General features: G+C 38.5%; 1 protein-coding gene and 1 long non-coding RNA gene across 3 annotated transcripts in view; one reads left to right on the top strand and one right to left on the bottom strand.

The window, feature by feature from the left end:
• SRFBP1 (serum response factor binding protein 1) overlaps positions 1-3,388 on the bottom strand; it is a 63,183-nt gene extending 59,795 nt beyond the window's left edge. Inside the window, exon 1 of one of the 2 annotated variants that reach the window (XM_048930776.1) lies at positions 3,231-3,388. In XM_048930776.1, the coding sequence (XP_048786733.1) occupies positions 3,231-3,381 (151 nt within the window). In that variant the 5' untranslated portion in view covers positions 3,382-3,388. The remainder of the gene's footprint in view (positions 1-3,230) is intronic. The other variant, XM_048930777.1, reaches the window with a different exon arrangement.
• Positions 3,389-14,806: 11,418 nt separating this feature from the next.
• Positions 14,807-15,646, top strand: LOC125687175 (uncharacterized). Its single transcript, XR_007373995.1, has 3 exons — positions 14,807-15,004; positions 15,263-15,359; positions 15,485-15,646. It is a non-coding gene; the product is annotated as an uncharacterized LOC125687175 (long non-coding RNA).
• The last annotated feature ends 5,532 nt before the right edge of the window (positions 15,647-21,178 follow it).

Genomic DNA, 21,178 nt, shown 5'->3' with positions numbered 1-21,178 from the left:
TTTAGTTCATACACATCTTGTAGTACAGCAAGCTATTCTGTGATACCAAAAAATCATCACACAGCAATATTTTTAAGGATTCCTTCAGTGTATATGCCTATAAAATTAAAGACGAGAATACAATTATAGTCAAATGTAGACAAGCATGGCAGAAAAACAGCCATATACATTTGACACATAAAAGTAACTCATCTTTTTATCTTTGTTCAATTAATGTTTGTTTTTTTTCTCTCTAAACAAAGAAAAAGAAAGTGAAAAGCAGTAAAAACAACACTATTTTCCTCTTCTTTCCCAAGAACTCTAATTTTCACATTTTTAATTCCCTTTAACTTTCTGCAACCTTTAGTCTCCCTATAATTCTCTACCTCCTACTCTGCCTTGGGCACAGATGTCAAAACTCAATAGAAAAACAGAAATGGGATGTCTGAATCACACACACACAAAAATAAAAAAAAAACAACAACAAAAAACCTTTTCTCACTTGAAATCAAACTGCAATTATACAGTGATCACATTTAAATTTTTTTTCCATTTTCATTCACCATTAGATTGGAAGAGCTGGGAGAATTTGCTGTTCCATGGGTGCATTATTTTCTATCTAAATTATACCTTTTAAAAGACTTCCAAGATCTCCTCTCCAAATTAACGAGTTGAGGTTTAACAAAAGTAAGTGTAGAGTCTTGCATCTAGGGAGGAATAATTGCATGCACTGGCACAGGTTGGGAGGAGCTCTTCGGAGAGGGACCTGGGTGTCCTGGTGGATGACAGGTTGGCCATGAGCCAGCAGTGTGCCCTTGTGGCCAAGAGGGCAAATGGCATCCTGGGGTGCATTAAAAAGAGCGTGGCCAGCAGGTCAAAGGAGGTGATCCTCCCCCTCTACTCTGCCCTGGTGAGGCCTCATCTGGAGTACTGCGCCAGTTCTGGGCTCCCCAGTACAAAAAAGACAGGGATCTCTTGGAAAGAGTCCAGCGGAGGGCCACGAAGATGGTGAAGGTCCTGGAGCATCTCCGCTATGAAGAAAGGCTGAGTGAACTGGGTCTGTTCAGCCTTGAGAAAAGAAGGCTGAGAGGGGACCTGATCCAGGTCTATCAGTATCTAAGGTGTGGGGGGCAGAGTGGTGAGGCCGGACTCTTTTCAGTGGTGAGTGGAGACAGGACAAGGGGAACCTGTGTGACCTGGTGTAGGGAACCTGCTTTGGCAGGGGGGTTGGACTTGAGGATCTCTGGGGGTCCCTTCCAACCCCTATGATTCTGTGAAATGACCAAATTAACTCAAAGACTGTCAAAAAGAAAGGAGACACACTGCAGTCTTTTGTTTCATTTCCCTGCATAAGATTTTCATAATATTGTTTCCTTCAAGATTCTCTAGTGATAAGGGAAATAATCACCCCATCAAATACCTGCATTGCTGTCATACCAAGACACTTCCACATCTTACTTCTTGATAATATTGGCAACAAATGCCTGTGTTGTCCATTAGGAGCACACACTTGTTTTTCTTCTCTTTTGTGGTGTTTTCAACATGACAGTAATAGAGATCTCCTGTCACTGAATAAACTGACCCTATTCCAACAGTGATTGCTCATTCCTCTCATACAGAAACAAGCAAATATATCTTATTCATACAGCTTTTAACTATTCCAAAACAGCTTAATCCATTTACACTGCAGAAGTTGTTTCTGGAGATTAATAACTATTTGCTCCTTTAAAAACCAGTAACAAACATACTTAAACAAACTTAAATTTCTTACTGCAATAATTGCCATTATGTCTATTTGATACAATCTAACAAATGCACTGTATGAAACTGATTTTTACACATTAATATCACCCATTACCAAACTGGAAGCGCATGCAAGAGAAATTTAGTTCTAATACTATTACTTGATTAATGCTCACTCACTATCATCCCACCTTTATCAGAGAAAGAGAAATATTTCTTAACAATAAGACAAACTCTCAAAAAAGCTTCCCAGGAAGTTAAATACACAGAGCATTATCCTGGTGAAGAAAATTTTATGACCACTTTCTGCAGTAGACAATACACTAGAGATGCTTTATGATAAGTTGCATAAACGGGAAAAAAAACGTTATATCTATAGACAGCAGGTCTCCATCAGAAAGATGTGGCTCTTAACTCTTCACCAGCTTGATCTGTTGTCTCTCTTAATGGGTTGATAGCAAAGGTTTCAGTCGGCACTACAGAATGTCTTAAACTGATGTGCTTTATACAGTGCCTAACTTTTTGTCTCTGGAACGTTCTGATGCAAGTTCACCACTTCAGGAATCTCTCAGAGAACTAACCTCTGGTTTCTTCTTGCTACAGGGTGATAGCTGAGCTGTGAGAAATAAAACCATCACCAGTGTCTTTACCGAAACCTGTCCATCTTCTCTACACAAACTACTAAAATAGTTTTCCTGAAGAATGGTTTGGCCATTCCTCATTCAAGTACTGTTTCTTACTCCAATTCTTCCCATAAGAGCATCTCTCTTCTGTAAGGAATGAAAAGTTCTTATTTGGAATTTCTTTAGCAGGCTTCAGTGTGAAGCTGCTTACATGTGACCTAATTTGGCAGTCACAAGAACCAAAGGCTAATAATCAGCTCAATAGCTGCATGTGATATAACATTAAGCTACACATTTTCTGATGAACAGGTTACTACCCCCTCCTGAGTTGCATGCAGATCACCCCCTCGGAGCTGTTATATGCTTGGAACATAAGACTTGCTTTTAACAAATTAGGGAATAATTAGATAAGCACCAATTCTAGTTCTCTTGCAGATGATGAATAGCGACTGTAACGAGTTACCCAGGCACAGTGCTGGAGCTGGTGCAACAGGTGCAGCAGAATTACCATGTTTAAAGGCGCACAGCAGGTAACTCTGGCTGTGCCAGGCTCTTCACATGCAATGACTGATTAACAAAACCCCGACCACAACCGAAACACACCACACTATAGCATTCTACTCATTCTATAAAGCGTGAAAGCAATATTAAGCCCGCTGAAAGAGAGGACAGGAGAGGCTCTGAGGCGTTTATTCGCCACGATCAGCTTCTCTACCTGCAGGGAAACGTGCCCGGCCCGGCTGAGCCGTGGCAAGGCGTGGCGGAACAGGCACTGCGGCAGCGCCTCGCAGCCAGGCCGGGCCAGGCGCACCTTCCCTTCCTTTCCCTTTCCTCCACAGCCCATCTCTGCCCCGTCCGTCCCCACCCGTTCCGTACCCCGCTCACCTCGTTGTTGAGGTTCAGCACCGGAGCCATGCTGCAGACCCCACGCCTCCTCACCGCCACAGCGAAGCAAAACTAAGCGCATGCGCCGTTCGCTCCGCGGCGGGGCCGCTCCAGGCTGAAGCTCTATGGTTGCAGCCGCTCTAGGCGGCATCTCGCAGGCCGCGGTCCTCCCGCCCCGCCTAGGTGCGTGGTTTCCGTTTCCGGTTGGCAACTTCCGGTCGCGGGGGTGCGGAGGGTGGGTGGTGTGCTTCGTGGTGCGGCATTGAGCGCCCCTTGCAGCGCTGGGTCTTATTTCCAAACGGCTGGGATAGTGCATACGGCCTGTCCTTTGTTGTAAGCCTCTGGATCTATTTCTGCCTTAATACGTAATCAGCAGCAGTGAAGCTGGTCCTCATCAGTGCACAGAACAGTGCTGTGTCTCAGGGCCTTCCTTCACATACAAGAATTTATGTATTTCTGCTTGTTTTCCCAGCCTCTATTTAGTTGATCCTAAAAGAAAAACTCATCAAGAGATGGTTCTCTCCCCCTCAGAGGGGAGATCGTACCCCCTTGGTACGATTTCTCCACAGATGTCCCATTACATCCCAATACAGTTCTTCAGTTTCCACAAACACCATGTTTATGGAACAATGAACATAAACTAAAAGAGTTTATGATTAGAACTCTCAGTTGTATAAAAACTGGTCCTGTTACTTCATTTATGTTCCCGGTTTCTTGTTCAGTGCTCCTGGTGGAAACATCCAAAGAATAAATCAGCACAGCATCTCCGATAAAACAGATTTTATTCACAATTGCAATGGCACACAGAAAAAAAGATTACATCATTTATGTCCCATTACCTGATGCTTCTCTCTTCCTCCCCTGGTTCATCATTGGCTGAGTATTTCAGGTTCACAGTCTTCTCGACACTCAACTGAACATACAGATACTGGCTAAACATAAATAGTTAATTTATATTTTATATTATTTATATTATAGCATATAATTTATATGTTATACATAGTATATAAGACATAATATTTAATAGTATCAAGTAATGTAATATATAAAATGATATTTATATAAATACATATATAATATAAATATGTAGTGACATAGTATATAATCTATATAATATAAATATAATATATAACATAAAATAAATATATGCATATATATATTATCTATAATATATAACAAATATAACAAATATATATTATATATATATCATATTATTATATATAATATAATATATTGCTAATTAATTGACTTCTAACACTTGCTTCCTGGACACCTGTTCATACTTGGACAAAGATAAGTATGGAAGGAGGATGGAGGGGAGTATCTGCTGCATCCCTTTCGATCCAAGAGTGAGACAGTTGGACCTCGTGTAGAGGCCCTGGCTTCTTTGATGCTTGATAAGTCTGTTATCCTTAGGCTAAGGGCCTCTTGGCAAAACAAAATAGCCTTTGAGTATGCTTTTTAGCCTATAATAGAAAAGCTGCAGCCTTTGTACTTGTTAATTACTTCATCTACCTACTAAGCGTGCATCAATATGGAAAGTTTATCTAAAGGAGAAATGATGAGGACTAATAAAGACCCCATTTTGTTGGAAAATAAAGAGAATGATCAAAAGAATTACTGGTATCGATAAAGGACAGCAGATGTCAGCAGAGACCATGAAAACTCATCTTGTTGGTTCTAACTGCAAAACATTCCATTCCCACATTCCCCCTGGCTGATCAGTGACGTTTCTCCAGTGAGCCAAAATACAACCCAGTGAGCCAAAATACAACCCAGAATAGTCTTTTTTGGCATTTCTTTTGACATGCTTTGTCCCATACCAGCTGCTTATGCCAACCATCTTGGATACTGGGTGAAAATCCCCTGTGTATTGCTGGGTAATGGTGTCCACCTGCTTCCCCAGGGCACGGGAACACCAAATTTCCTGAGCAAGAGTCAAAACCAACATCCCCCAGCAAGACAAGAGTATTTTAAACAGGGAATGGGATTCCACAAGTGATGTTTTTACATCACAAACATTTAACAATTACAAAGACAGAGAATGACAATGACTAACACAGTTATTTATACAAGGGACTAGATCCTGCAAGAAGGCTTTTTGCGGCACAAGCATTGAGAGATTGTAGCAATTACTACCATAGTTCCTATAACTGGTCAGGGAAAAAAAGAAGAAGAGAAAGAAGAAAATCAAAACTGTTCAGACATTTGCTGCAAACGCCCTCCTAGACTCAGGAGAGTCTGAATTACTGATTGATTGGTTCCCGTAGGATTCCTCAAACCTGTGGGCACACAGGGCCTTCCTATCCTAGCCAACAACCTTGCTTGTGAGCTCACGTTCCTCGGGTAGGAGCATACACTCCTTCATACCCTGCATGGGACTCTACTTTTTGCCAGGCCTGCATTCCTCCAGATCATTACAGCTCAGGCTGCCTGCACTCTTAACCTCTCTAATGCTCTCCTCCACTCTGGTGAGCACCAGGTCCAGTAAGGCTTCACCTTGGGTCGGTCTGTCTGGACAAGGAAGTTGTCCTCGACAGAATCCAGGAATCTCTCGCATTGTCTGCCACGTGCCATGCCGCTATCCCAGCAGATATTGGGTGGTTGAAATCCCCCATCAGAACAAGAGCCTGCGAGCACGACACCTCCTGCAGCTGGAGCAAGAAGGCCTCAACAACAGGCTCCCCATCATCAGGTGGCCTGTAGCAGACCCTAACCACTACATGCCCTTTACTGGTTTGATCCCTGATTTTCACCCATAAGCTCTTAACCTGGTCATGGCTGCTTCATGTTGTCCTCTGTCAGTTCCATAGTGTTGACCCTGCAGTACAAGAGCGGAAGGCACTGAGATCCAGAATTGCCTCCTGGTAGCTCAAGCCTGCCCAGACAGCAGTGCTCGATGGGTGAGGCGCCTGGTTCTTTCTGCAGAGGAAAGCAGGACTCCCATCTCCAAGTGCTTCCTGGAGAAGACCAAGCTTTCCACTTACAGGACGAGAAAGAGTCCTGAGGGGCAGCTGTAGCCCAGTCATTGTGGAGGCTGACTGCGGCCTCTGCACCCCTACAGCCCTGGCCCGGGTCACACTACGCACGCCCTGCAGCGGCCCTCATTGGGCTAAGAAGGATGGCCTCAGCAGGTGGCAGGTCTGCGTCTGCCGCCCAGCCCGCAGCAAGGCTTTTCTGCCCCAGTGCTCCTTCTGGAAAACAGGCAGAGGGCAAGCAGTGCTTCTGAGACGGGCCACCTTGCTTCCCCTCAGCTCCAGAGCTGGAGCTCTTTCCATCTCTTTGTGCTTGGCCCAGGGACAACGGAGGAAAGCAGTGGCTCGGGGAAAGCTTGGTGAGCCGGGCCCTGAGGACCCACAGTGCTCCTGGTCCCATGCTGCTGCTACCACTTACCATTTCCTGCCTGCCCATAGTTCCTGCCTGAATATACAAAATTCAGCTTGTCAGCTGTCTCTGTGATGCATTTTGTCTCCAGGTTCCAATATTCAGGTTTTGCTGTGTTTCAGTACCTGATTTCTGACTGACTTCAGACAATTCTGTGAATGAATGAGCTGAAGCTAAAGCACTTTCAGTCATAGTCTTAATCAAGTCTTACCTGCAAATGGTCAGGGTAGTCCTTCAAAGCAGAGTTTTCAAGAGCAGTTTTGGTTGCCTCAGAAAGTGGTTCTGGTAGTTCAGTAGCCATCTGTGTTTCATGCATGAAAATGAGCAAAGCTAACTGAAGGATAGGATCACAGAATCACAAAACTGAGGTTGGAAAAGACCACTAAGATCACCCAGTCCAGCCATCAGCACAACCCCTCCATGCATTCTAGACAGGTCTATTGGTGCCACATCTCCATATTTCCTTAATTCCTTCAGGGATGATGACTCCACCACTTCCATGGGCTTCACCACTCTATTTGAGAAGGAGTTTTTTGCTAATATCTAACCTGAAGCTACTCTGTGAACAGACTTTTTACTAGAAATGGTAAATTTTGCAGACATTTTAACTGAACATGCATAACTCAACTTTTACTTTGCGTGGTATTTTCTAATGCATTTATAAATAGTTCAAAAGCTCATTTTGAAGTATTAACTGTTTAAATTACTTCATCCAAGAGATAGTAGTGTGTTCTGTGATATGTAAAATGAGTGCTATTACTCCTGTGTGAAAGCGGTGAGGAAGTATAGCTACTAATATGAGGGTACATATCTTGAAGATTTGTAGTGTATGTTTGATTTTGGATGAGATGCAACAGCCACGTGAGGGTATTTCTGAGATTTTTTATCCTAACAAGTGGTGGAAGGTATGCTACACAAGAATGACTTTACCTGGGAAATAGGTGGAAAAATCTCTGAAATCTTTTCTTTCCATTTGCAGTCTGGAAAATAGTAAAAAACTGAATAGATGACCGGAAATTTGTACAAAGGAACAAGTCAGTAGGGTTCAGCTGAGCGTGTGAAGGATACAAGTATACTGTATCAGACTCCACTGAGGCACCAAATCTCTAATTCAGGAAGAAAAAGCGGTTTTTAAATTCTCATACCTTAGATACTCTGTGATAGGAAAACACTAGATGGCTTTTGACAGAAGGATGATGGACAGAAATTACTGCCTGATGAGCTCCAGTCAAGTTTATAGAGAGCTATGAATTCTTTAACTTGGGTAGTCTAAAATAATGAAAATTAGGCTGAAGATGGAAGTAAAGATTTGTTTGTGCACCTGGGAGAAATGATGTCTCATAGTGAGAAAGATGTAATGTGAAAATACAAGGACAGAAAGGTACTGTGAAGAAAACAGTTAACCTATATTTATACTCAAAATCTTGGGGACAGAAAGAGATGGATCATATATATGTATAGCTACAGATTGTTGACAGTCCAGGTAGTGCTGTAAGTGGCTAATAGTGCAGATTGTCTAATTAATACAGAAGCTCCTCAGTGATTGAATTAGTTCACTCTCATTTTGAATTGCTGTTCAAAAACTTAATATATACACCTTTTATTTGGTATAAATGCTTCCACTTGCAATGTCCCTGTGGATCCTAAAGCTGACAGTTTGTCATCTTCCAGAAAAAAGAGGGAAAATTTGTGGTGGGCTGTTGGCTTTCTGAGGTCCTCTCCGTGAGTAGTATGATGAACTGGGGGAGGATTCATTGTCCTTTGTCCTGGATCTACTTTGGTTTATTTTTATGAAAAGTATCTGATTCCTTCTTGTTGCTTACCATTAAAGGTTTAGGGGCTGCATGCTTGCCTACTGCAGCCTAAGTTAGTTTTGTACATGGTGACTCTGGGCGTTTTTAGTAGTATTCAAAGTTCAAGGTAAACAGGTGAGTCACAGCTGATACAAAGAATATAATAACACAGTTTAATAGAGGAAATTCTCAGCTAAATTCTCAGCACTGTCACCATTGTTAGCTGTGTGCTTTTGCCAGTGATGAGCAAGTGCTTGCATGCTGCTTTCATACAAATCTGCACCAGTGGAGGTAACAGTTATTGCAGTCTCCACTGCTGAAACGCTTCATCCAACCATCACTGTGCTCACATCCACTGTTTATTCTTCACAAGTGTTCAACAAGCATCAATGAATGTCAATGTGTGCAGGTTTTTTTTCTACATGGAGAATATCATCAACACGCTTTGCTTCATCTGCATTTCAGTCAGATACCATTTCATCAGGCTGCCCTTCTGCTGCCATCTGTCACATGATAGCAAAATGTAATGGAATGTTCGTGGGAGGTTTTAGCCTCTACTGCCATACCACCAACATCCGCCTCTGATGCTGTGGGCCAACATAATAAAACAGAAGACATTATTTGTGGAGTGTGTATTGACTTAGTGTATTGACCTAGTTTCAGCTGGGATGAATTTTTCTTCAGAGTGTCTGGTATGGTGCTATGTTTTGGTTCTAAGAGAAAAACAATGCTGACAACACTCTGATGTTTATAGCTGCTGCTAAGCAGTGCTGTGCAGAGCCAAGGCTATTCTCAGCAAAGGGCCCAAGAAGCAGAGACATTAGGATAGCTGACTTACACATTTTGTACCATGACTTCATGTGGAAGGAGATTTGAAGGAGGTGGGAGTTCATCTTGCTCTCTTCAGCTGCTTGAGAACTAACTGGGCATTGTTTTTGGGGTGGTGAGCAATTGCTTGTGCATCACTTGTAATATACATTTATATATATATAACTGTCATAACTATTTTCCTTTTTTCTGTCTTAGTAAATGGTTTTATCTTAACCTACAGGTTCTACTTTTTATCTCATTCTCTCCCCCACCTCACTGGAAAGTGGTGGGGTGAGTGAATGCCTTTGTGTTGCTGAACCAGGTTAAACCACGACAGTATGTATAATATAAAATCACTTTCTTGGCTACAGGCGACCTAAACAGTGAACTTGAGTGCATTCTTAGAAAGTCAGCAGGCAGCACTAAACTGAGTGGTGCAGCTGATACATCAGAAGGAGGGGATGCCATCCAATGGCATCAAAGATCACCAGACTCATTCTCCTGATAGCAATATATATATGATCCTTAATTGTCATGAAGATTGTTACTTTAAAAATTTAGAAAAATCAACATAAGTTGCATAGATAAATCTGAAGATTGTTTCCTACTCAGGTTGTCATCTGGAGAAGAGTGGGATGTCTGTGAGAAAGCAATATTCTTGAACTAGTACTTACCACATGTGCTCTGTATTGCATAGTGCGTGCACTGCAGAGAGTTACAGTTGAAATCATAGTCTTAATTTTAGCATGAGAATTTTTACAATTTATTTAGTTCATGTTAGTAAATCTGACTGTTTAAAACTTTTATTCGTCATAGACACACACACACAAAATGATACGTAAAAGTTTTACCTGATTAAGAAGTGCATCTTGTCTGCATAGTAAATGAGTTGGTGGCAAAATCGGGTGTCTGTTGAAAGTTTTCGTAATGTGTGCATGTAACTGTAATTGTTAAAGCTAACTCCTGATATAATTTATATTATTAGGAATTATAACTAGGAGTGGAATGCTCCATTTTATGGCTAAAATGCATTGTTTTAAGAACAAAGCAAAACCGGACTTGTTTTCAATATATGCAACTGCTGCAAATGTTGACTCCATATGAAGGTTCAATATGTGTTTCATGTAACCAGTCTACAGAAGAGATGGGAAAAATTGTACTTTAAGAAGCTATAAATATTTGCATGTTGTACAAACTATAGAAATTGCACTGCTTTAAATTATGCAGTAGTGCATTTTCTGTGAGTGTTTCTCATGGAACTGTAGCACAACCGAATGTATCTGCATTTTTCTAAATAAGTTTATCTGCTTAAAGAAATAACAACTGGTGTTCCTAACTAGAAAAAAAAAATATGAGTTCAACTTTCATAGACACCTTTTCATGTCAATAACATGTACTTTTCTGAGCTTTCTATATGGCTGTGGAAGTCTAATGTAGATATGTGTTAGATATAAATTGACACAGTAGCTATAATTACTGTAAACTGGTGACCAGATGGAAACTCAGACATTGGTGTTCAGACAAAAATGATTTAGGGATTGATTGTGTCTTTCATCATGAAACTACACCTGTGCAGTTATTCTTGGCCTGGATTATAAGAATACCAAGCAAACAGTTTATAGATATACTTGGGATCCTTTTTTTGAATGCAGGATTAAGAAAGGTAAAATTATTTTGCCAAGAGGATAAGTATATAAATACTAAGAAGTATATATATAAAATCAAGGTAATATAATATATATAATAGAATAAAACTCAGACACAGTAAAATCTAAGCCTTTTTTTTTTTTCCCCAACTGTATTGTTCAGTAAGTTTCAAATCTGTTTTGTACTCATAGATGGAGGACTGCTAATGATGATGAACTATACGCCTGATTTCTACATGAAAAGGGAGTTAGGAAAAAAAAAAAAAAAAACGACAATTTTTGCTGGTATGACCTTCATTGTCTGAAATAGCAGGAAATATTATTTCTCTAGTAACTATACACCACTTTTAGCCCGATAGTTGTTAAGCAGAAAGCTTAGCATGAATAAATATAGATAGTAATTGTCAGGTCACGTTTCAGTGAGAGTTCATGTTAAGCAGTAATCTAAATGTAAGAGCTTATAATGAAATGAAATTCATAATGTAAAGGTCAAATCTGCCTATAAGAGTCTTTCAAGGCAAGCTGTTGGACTGAAAAATTCCAATTTTGTTTTAATAGATGGTAACATAGTACAGCAAAACTAGGACATTTCCTCTGAATGAAATATGTGACATACATTAGGGCCAGATTCTGCAGAAAAGCTGCATCAGCTTCCATGTGGATGGTCTTTCTATGCAAGAAAAGCTGTCTTTTTAAAATATGCTGCTCTTGGATCCAAACAAAACAATAAGAAAGCATAGATAAATAACTATCTGTTACAACTTTCAGCTTAAAACTATTCACTCTCTCTTCTTTATGGCTGCTGAAGAGCAAGGGTGATTAAAATTCAAGCGTCTCATGTTAGGATAAGTGAAATGTTAGTTTATGATCATTCTTGACATTATGCTTGTTTGCAACTTGCCTTCAGCAACTACTGTACTAATTGCTCATGCACTGGTGTTCGAGCAAGTCAGCAGTGAAACATCAAAACCTAAGAAATAAGGTGCAAAGCTAAAGGCGCAAAATCAATTTGCATGGAAATTTGGCAGGTATTCCACGTGAATATACAGTGCTGCCAACCCAGTGAATCTGAACCTTTTAGTAAAGTACATTTAAACCTCTAGAAGGCTTAGATGGGTGATGACAGGGAGCTCTCTGAAGAACTTCTGTGACTGTTTTCGAACATAATTTTTTCCAAACAGGCTTGGATCAAATTGAGAGTGTAACAGCTATGGGTTTGAAAAATCTGCTGCAACATAGCTGTAGTGACTGAATGTACATCTGGTGGAGTATTCTCTCTCTAGCAGTGATTGCCGTCAGACGCCTAAGAGCGTACTAATGTGTCCCTCAGTAGTCACCTTTTTCAGCATTAAGTATGATTGCACCTTCAGAAATCATATTTAGTTGTTTAAAAGCCTTGATTAATTTTTTTCCCCGTTGCTTTGCCTGATTGCTTTCTGAACTCAAGCACCTTTATGTATATGCAGCATCTTTGAGGATACTGTATTCTATAGTGTACCATTTTAGGCACTAGATGCTTGGAAGAGCTTGCTGGTAAGCTTCCCAGATTAGTTCAGATTAGTCCAATTATGTTTATCCAAAACCTCATTCTCTCTCTCTCTCTTTTTTGTTTTGGTCAATTCTTTATATATATATGTTGCTTGCAATGGCATGTTGACTTCCTCTAATGTACAGTGCTCTTTTTCATGGTGCTTTTCTTTTGTTTCATGTTTAAAACATTTTCTCAAGACCTGGTTGTTGCTTTTTATTCTCATAACAGGACAAGCAAAGCCTCTAGTTACTTTTAAACAAAATTCAGATTTACACTGTGTTTTGTTTGGCTAAGTAACATCGTGCATTCCTTCTTGTAAGCAATTGTAACCTGTTCTGAGCATCCTCTATCCTCACGATGGCATTTCCCCCTGGCCTTTCACTTTGAGGTCCTTTTCAACCCAGGCCATTCTACAGTTCTTTTTCAGTTCTCCTGTTAGCCTGTTCACTGACACAAAAGCTTGTCTTTGCTTACACAGGGATGTACCCTGATACGGCATTAATGTTTACATGGAATATATTGCTTTGTGACAGCGTTCTTTAAAACATTCGGTCATAAAGGACAATACAAGTTTCTTGCCTGCTACTTTAATACTGTTAGTTATGGTTAATGAACTGTTTACTGCAACATTAGGCACATGAAAGGAAGATTCTGCAGTCATAGTAGCTGATTTCGGTAAACACAGTCTTCCATCATATCAGCAATTGCCTACTTTAAATTTCTGTCTGTAAGGGTCTGGAGAGCACAGAGTAGTGCTGTAATGTCATAAAGGTTGTGCTGGTTCCTTGCTTATTTTGTATTTGCTATTCTTTATTATGACACTTACATGGGTAATGGTTGTCTAGTTGGAGATGGGTGAAAGTTGCAGGTGTATACAAAAGAAATGCTTTAGATTATTCTTTCCTTGAGAAGAAGATACACTTCACTGCAAGCTGTCCATGCAGAAATGAGGCATGGAGCAAAGAGCCACTCAAGTTCCACAGACAAACCAAGTCCATGGGAAAAAATAAGTAAAATAAGTATCTCTATTGCCAAGTAACCTTTCTGATAGGAAAGCAACTTCAATCCCCTACCTCTGTATTGTATTCATTAGGGGAAAAAAAAAAAAAAAAAAAAGATTTTAAACATGAGCAAAGATATTTATTGAAGAGACCTTACCTTTCTGACAAGTTCTATATTTTATTGAATGTAAGCTGGACTTCTGAATGTTAGGTATCCTGTTCTTCATTGACTATTGCAATATTGTAAACAGCCTTGACTACAAGTATTTTGGAGGTAGTCAGATGATAAGCACTGCATCAGCCTTCAAGATATAAAGGTCCTTGTCTCTTTCTCTGACACTTGGAAATTGTGGAGTTCTAAGTTTGTGTCTAATACAGCTGCAAAGCATCTGACTTTTCCTTTCTTTTTTTTCCTGGATGTATGTGTAAGCAAGTTTATTTCAGAAAACGATAAGGTTCTTCACTTGCCAAGAGAAGGGAATGTACTTGCATTTGTTCTGGGTGATTAAAAAATTGTGTGGACTATGGTTCAACACATAAAGGGATGAAGGGATCAATGACGCACTGTGGACTGCTTGAACCTTGAGGTTATCTGTCTGAAATCTCCATGGGTTTTTTCTTCCTCCTCTCATAACTGTCTAGGTAGACCGTAATGGATGGAGCTTCATGTGGCCAACGGAGTTGTGCAAAAGAGTCTGCATGCTGGAAGAGTCGCCTAACCTTTATTACGTGCGTTTACTGGGGAGTATGTGCAATAAAACAGGACAACGAGGGGTGCTGCAACTCCCAGTTCTGCCACTTGATGGCAGCATTGACTACAAGTTCGCAGCGTGGCGCCTCTACGGCTGTTCCGAGCTCTTCAGCCTCGTTAAACATCAGTCGTGTAAAAGATTGATAGCAATGCAAATGTATTTATAACCGCTAGAGATAGTCACCTTCCACCCCAATTAGCCTTTGAATTGATTTAGTGAGGAAAAAAACCAACATCTATTATAGAATAAAAGTCTTAGAGATTAGTGTTTCATTATTTTACTACATTTGAAACATCTGTAGGTAAAAAGGCCTTACAGGCATCAATAAGCTTTAACATGATAAAGTGCTCTTAGCCTACATCAAAAGCAAATTACATGTTGACAATTTGTTTGCAGAGCAAAATGTAACTACAGGTATGATGGATTATGCTGGGCCTCTGTAGCATTTACAGTATTGAGTTTGTAACTTATTTTCTTCTCGTTATTTTATTTACAGAAGGAATTAATTCATGAGTTGTTGCATATAATGAAATCATTAATTTTAAAAAAATCAATTTTTTCAAAGCAGAATAAGTCATTTATATTTGAAGTTTTATTAATGTTTGGATTTTATCTCATTTCTGTTCTTCCTAAACCCATTTTACTGAAAAGAGCCTGGAATGAGGAGGGGTGGTAACAGTCCTCACTGCAGAGCCTAGATATTTTGTGATGTCTGACTAATGCTGCAAGGAGAGGATTGAGGAAAGAAAAGAGTTCTCCAATTGACAGGAAGCAAAGAAGAAATGATTGTTAAGGGCCGGCACTGCTTATAGTTTAAAGACAGACACAATTTAGATACCACTGAGATCCCATTGCAGGTAAGAAATGCTGTTTGTTTGAAAGGCAAAATTTCTGTGGTGCTCTGTATCACACTGTTTTTGATGTGCTTTGCACCTGTGATGTAAATTAGCTCTATTGATAAAGATAGTACAGTGGGAACAAACAAAAGCCTTTGAAAACAAAATTGGCACTGCAGCCTGCTGATTCCTGATTAAGAGTTTTTTCCACCTTTTCCTTGTGTAAAATCTGTGCAACTCTTGCTTTCTACTTATATATTCATTTGTGTTTGTATAAAGGATGAAGCTTAATGAGGTCTATGTGGTCACAGAGGGATAAAACACAGCGAGATCAGATGTGGCCCTGTGTTGTGTGTGAGAGCAAGACCTTTGAGCTGTAAGTTTTCTTATTCTCTTCATTGTTCCTCAATCAATCTTTATTCAGTATGTAGCTTATATGGTTAACACCATTTCAACACAAAAGGTCATTTCAAAATATATTTCTGTCCTTTTTCTTTCTAGGGAAACGTACAGCTTACAGATTCTTATGGCAGCATACAAATATCTCACACAAAGCGGCATGCTGTTTGTGGGTCTGAAACCACAGCTATCACCTTCCATCCCCCACAGCAGATTTTATGGCTATTTCAAAGCCTATCCTGAAATTTAACTGAATTTATGCAGAGCCAGATAGCAGATGGCAAAATATTTTGATAGATCCTACTTAAGATATTGTCTGTTGTAGAATGAAGTTGTAGTTTTACAATAAGATATCTGTGTTTACACTGAGCTTTCCAGTATTTAATCAGTGAGGATGGAGACAAAGAAATAATATAATAAGAAAGAAACAAGTCACCAATGTTTGCCAAGCATTTCTTTGAAAGTGCAACAAGGTTGAAATATTTGCTAAATCCAGACTCTTCTATGAAAAGGAATAGTAATAATGTAAAAAATCACGTGTTACCCTTATTTTAGATTTTGTTATAATGCTGTATTGGACACCTATAATACACTGCAGAATTGGAATCAGATAATAGAATGATATCCCACTTAATCATTATGAAGCATGCTTGGCAATCAATCAAAAAATCAGCTAGATGTAAAATCTCCTGAAGGCAGCCTAGAATTGATGGGGTTTGTCTTTGTGTGTGTGCAGAAGTGTGAGATACACAAACCTTAAGAAAAATGTCATGCCTCCAAACTACAATATGTTTTTTTTAAAAAAAGGTACATTCTGCAATATGTTTCTGCATATCTCCAACTCCAGACATTTTAAGAAAAATGTCATGCATGCAAACTACAATATGCTTTAAAACTAAATCTGTATGTTCTGCAAAATATTTGCTTCTGTATATCTCCAGTTCAAAAGAAATAACCAGTTTAATAAAAAGTTTTGTCCAGGGAGCTAAAATTGGCATTGATTTTTAGTTTACACAGAAATTATAACAAATATACATAGGTGTCAGTTAAAGTAGTTTCATTGCTTACAATCAAATTCCATAATTACATTTGCCATGTGGACAGCAGCAATTCTTCCAGAGTTCAAAGGTCACTGGCAGCATAAGATTTAAAATTAGATCACATTAAATATTGTTTCCTTACTTGAAAATTTGATGGGACTATAGATGTCAAGTGTAGATAGCCAATTCTGGCAGAATGTCCAGTTGCCCTTTTCCCCAGGGCTTACAGTTTTTGGAAGATGTGATTTTGTTTGGTTCACGGAAAATGGTTTATGTTGTGATAGGTAACCAGAGAGAGCTTATTTACTATCAGTAATGGTAGAAACCTGGGAACACGACAATGCAGATAAGACTATTAGAAAAGCAAAGGCTACACATTTCACAGGAACAAACAAGTCAGTGCTGCCTGTAATTGTGGGGTCATATTTATTTTTCCATTTGTTCCTACAGAACTTTTTTTTGTAGTCAGTTTCTAATCACGGTACTTTGTATTTTCAGTAATTAAATATGCATGCTCTTAATGCAGCTGATTTTCTTAAGGAAGGAAGTACTAAATTTTGGAAGGCTTTTCTTTGAGGACACAGTTTTAACGTAGATATTCTGACAGTAGAGAGTAGATTCAGAAAAGACATACTTTTTCAATTTTCTCTAAAGATACAATTTAAACATATTTTGCACCAATTTAAAGGTATGAAGGGGGAGAGAAGAATGTCAATGCCAAACCTACCGTAGTTGACTTTTGTTTCCTGACTGACAATCTCAGAAATGTTAAGCCAACTGAGTATGCACTCTGTGCCCTTCACACAGCTGAAGAAAAGAAGTGGAATGGAGCTGGGTCTATTGTTGGGAGGCATTTTAAAATAAGAGCAAGCTGTTAGCAGTTCTCAGAAACACAGCATCTCAGTTTCTTTTTATCTGAGAAACCAATGCTAATGTCTCCTTTAATTGTTGTCTGATTTTCAAGAGAATGAAAGATGTTACAGCATTTTACATGTGTTGGTAAATGTTAATTAGATCTAGTTAAAGCAATGCTAGGACTGGAAGTTTGTTGTTCTGAGTTCAGCCTGACTGCAAAAGTGGTTTTCAGAAAATGCAAATATCTGGCAGCCCATTTGAGGGAATGTGTTTTAAAATGAGCAAATGGGACCCCAAAAAAGATTTCTTATGTTCAAAACTCTGAGGGAGAGAAAAGTGCCATGAAGCGTGAAAGCCATGATTTCTCCCATTCTCAACAGTTGAGAATGGAATGACAGATTTGTGCAGTATTTCACACTAGTGAGATGTTTGAACATCTTGGATTAAACTTAAAAATGCATTTTAATTTTCTGTGTTACAGAGTGTAATGAAATGAAACAATACTCATATCACCTGTGTGCTACAGATTTCTGAGGGATGTGCAGAAGAAATGCATTAGTAAATTGAGTAAGGAAGAATATGCAGTATGTAAGCAGAGCAAAGAAATGTAGAGATTCAGGTATTTGCTGTCTTTTTTGTATCCTTATTGTTTTGCAGCTGAGGCTGAAGAAAACAATATTTTTATAAGAATAATTCTAATATGAGAAAAAATTAAGGAATAGTAAAGAAAAAAAAAAAAGAAAAGCGGAAATGGCCTAAGTTTTAGGCTACACACTGAGGTTATGTTTAACCTTTTTGGAGACTTATTCATTTTCTATATGTTTGTACAGCCAAGTCCTAAAGCATAACACGATCACTGTCAACGAACATTTTGTGCATTTTTTTCTGATTCTGTCAGGATTGGAATGTAGCTTATTCCATGGATCTGTTGTCTTGATTAACTCCTGATTTTGAACTTTTCCAATTTATGAGCTTTCTTTACAAATTTGAAACTCCTGATGAATGGCTTGTTACCTTTCAAGCACCTCTTTGAAGTACCTGCTGAAACAGAGGTGAAAAACCTTACCACTTTTGTTCTACAATGTGTTTTTAAGTCTCACTTAGGTTAAGAATAATGTCTATTTGACATACTTCAGTGACATAATACTTTGAAACTGGTTTATAACTGGCAGGAATTCACACTACCTGAGCCATCACCAAGACTGGAACATTCATTAGCGTTTTCAGAAGATAATATACAAAATCACTACAGTGATAAAAGAGTAAAAATAAATAATGAGCATTTGAATAATAAATTAGATATCAAATTAAACTGGAGAGTGATGCCTTCTAACTACAGGAGAAATTCTATGGACCAAAGGAGAGCATCTGATCCCCAGTGGTGCGTGTTTTTGACCTTAGCACTCTTAATTGAATTTTCACATGTATGTTCTTAGGCCATGTATAATATGATATGTATCAGACTTTGATCTAAAATGCATAGCAGGAGATCCATTTGGTTACTTCTAGAGATGTAAGAAACAAATTTGGGAATTGCAGTTTCTTTGTGTTTTTCAAGTGTTGCAGATAACCATCACAGAACATAAATAAAGCACAATATGACACTTGTACAATGTTATACATCATATAATTATATGATGTTGCATGATTAGGAAGCTGTGCAGATAACACATGCTGCATCATTCTCAAAGCATTATCTGCTATTAAAAGCACTGTCACCACCATATTACAGATAAGAAACCAAAGCTGTGAGAGATTAAATCTCTCTGTTAGATCTCTGAGATAGGCAGAACTGGGTATATGCTGCTTGAGTCCAATGCTTTAGCAATGCTAAGTTGAGTCCAGTATTTCTGCCTCAACTTAGGTAATAGGATAATTTGTGGTTTTGCGGTACTCTTATCACACATTAACTGTTGCAATAGCACACTGTAAATACATTGTGAAATGCTTTTTCTGGAAGAAAGTGTTGCTTTGTTTTTTATTATTAGCATTATTATTTTAAGAAATCCTTAGGAGAGCCATACTACTTTGGATCCCTGATTAATTTTACTGTAACACCTACTATGTCTGACAACCTACAAGCTGCTTAGGCATTACTAACTTTGATGAAGTGCAGTTAGCAATGAGTTAATCTTTTTTTTATATTTTCTTTTGTTTCGAACTGACAGTTCCAATTTGTGGAAATGTAGAATTTGTTTCCATGGTAACTTTTAGGCTTCAAGGCTTATGGGAAAAAGACTGGTAAGTGTATGATATAGATTAGTTGCTGAATTTTATTGCATTTAAAATGTGGTTGAATTGCAACAATTTAGTGTAGTGAGATTTGGAAGGTCTGACTGAAATATATTGCTACGATCTTTGTTATTCTGAGGTACAAATAATTCCAATGAAAATCTCGATTTAGGCCAGGCATTTTTTTACGAAGTGAACTTACTATGCAGTAGTTGCCTTTGTGAACTGAAATGATACTTTTGTGCTGCTGAAATAGCACAAACACTTGAGTTTGGGAGCACTGAACATTTTTCCTGGGTAAATGTTGAATTCAAAGTCCTAACTAAATTCCCTGTATTAGTTGTTTGTTATATATACGTTACATGTTTATATTAGGTGTTTATCTCCTTTATTTCCACATCAGTTGTCAAGATAACCAGAATAGCATAAATATTCTTATGTCATGGTTTAGTGGGAGCTATTGGGGGTAGGTGGACGGTTGGACTGGGTGATCTTTTAGGTCTTTTCCAACCTTGGTGATTCTATGATTCTATGATTCTATGATTCTATGATTCTATTAAACCTCAAAGTGAAAAACAATGATAATGAAGCTCTTGAAATTTGAAAATAGTGCTGCAGTTTTCACCTACAGTCTTATGATTTCAGTATTATCAAATCCAAATGTGAGCATGTTTTTGATTCAACTTCAAACTGTGGTCTGTATTCTGTGAGTATGGTTACTATGTTCTTAAACTATGTTTTCTTTCCTTGGTAATACAAGATAAGCTAGTGATCTTCAAGGTCCTGATCATTTCAGCTGTTCTTCAAGGCAGGCCTCTGTTCAACTCAGGAAAAATCTTGTTTTTATAGTGATTTCATGTGAAATTTTTATGAGCAATTCTGAGAGCTGACAGAGGTCCGTGGTCTAAAAAGCTAAGGAGTGTGTGACATCTGTTGAATATTGGGTATTTTTAATGACCTTGTGTACAGGAGAGCTTCTCTGATCAGTCATCTTGATTGGGCCCAGGCATGTATCTGAACTATCATAGTAAAAGAACAGTTTTCTTTGAGTGCTTCTCAGTTTTGCTAGCTGGGGAGGTTGAACTGAGATACATTTATTATAGTCTTTTTTTTTTTCTTTTTTTTTATCATCCTTCTTCATTTCCAGATTTAATCTATGACCTCTGCCTGGTAACTATTCTTCAGATAGTTTTACTATTGAGATTTTCTTTTCCTCCAAAATGTATTCTTTGAGTTTATCAAGCATATAAGAAGCACTGAAAGCTTAGTATGACACTTTTTTTTTTTTTTAATACTTACAAACATGAGCTGAATGCTATTGTACAAAATAGAGATTTTTTAATATGTCTGTACATGTTCCTTGTGAATCTCCATGCAATCATAGTGCTGCTGTTTCTGTGAATAAATACATGAAATTGAATGATTTTGAATCAAAAGTTTAAAGTCTCTACAAAATTAACTTCAGTCCTTTGAGTAATGGTAATAAGAGTTGTATCATTCTGTAAATGTTAACTTTGTTAATGTGAGCACTGTAACAAACAGATAAATCAAGGACACAAAAGCAAAAAGTAGTGCCTGTACTTCATCATTCTGTACTTCTGAATGAGGGTGACCTAGGCTCTGAAGGGAATCATCTGTTAGTTCACTTCATTCCCTCCCAAAATAAGGC

The sequence above is a fragment of the Lagopus muta genome, chromosome Z (assembly GCF_023343835.1).
Source record: "Lagopus muta isolate bLagMut1 chromosome Z, bLagMut1 primary, whole genome shotgun sequence".
NCBI classification, from domain to species: domain Eukaryota; kingdom Metazoa; phylum Chordata; class Aves; order Galliformes; family Phasianidae; genus Lagopus; species Lagopus muta.
This window is presented reverse-complemented; position numbering and strand designations above follow the sequence as displayed.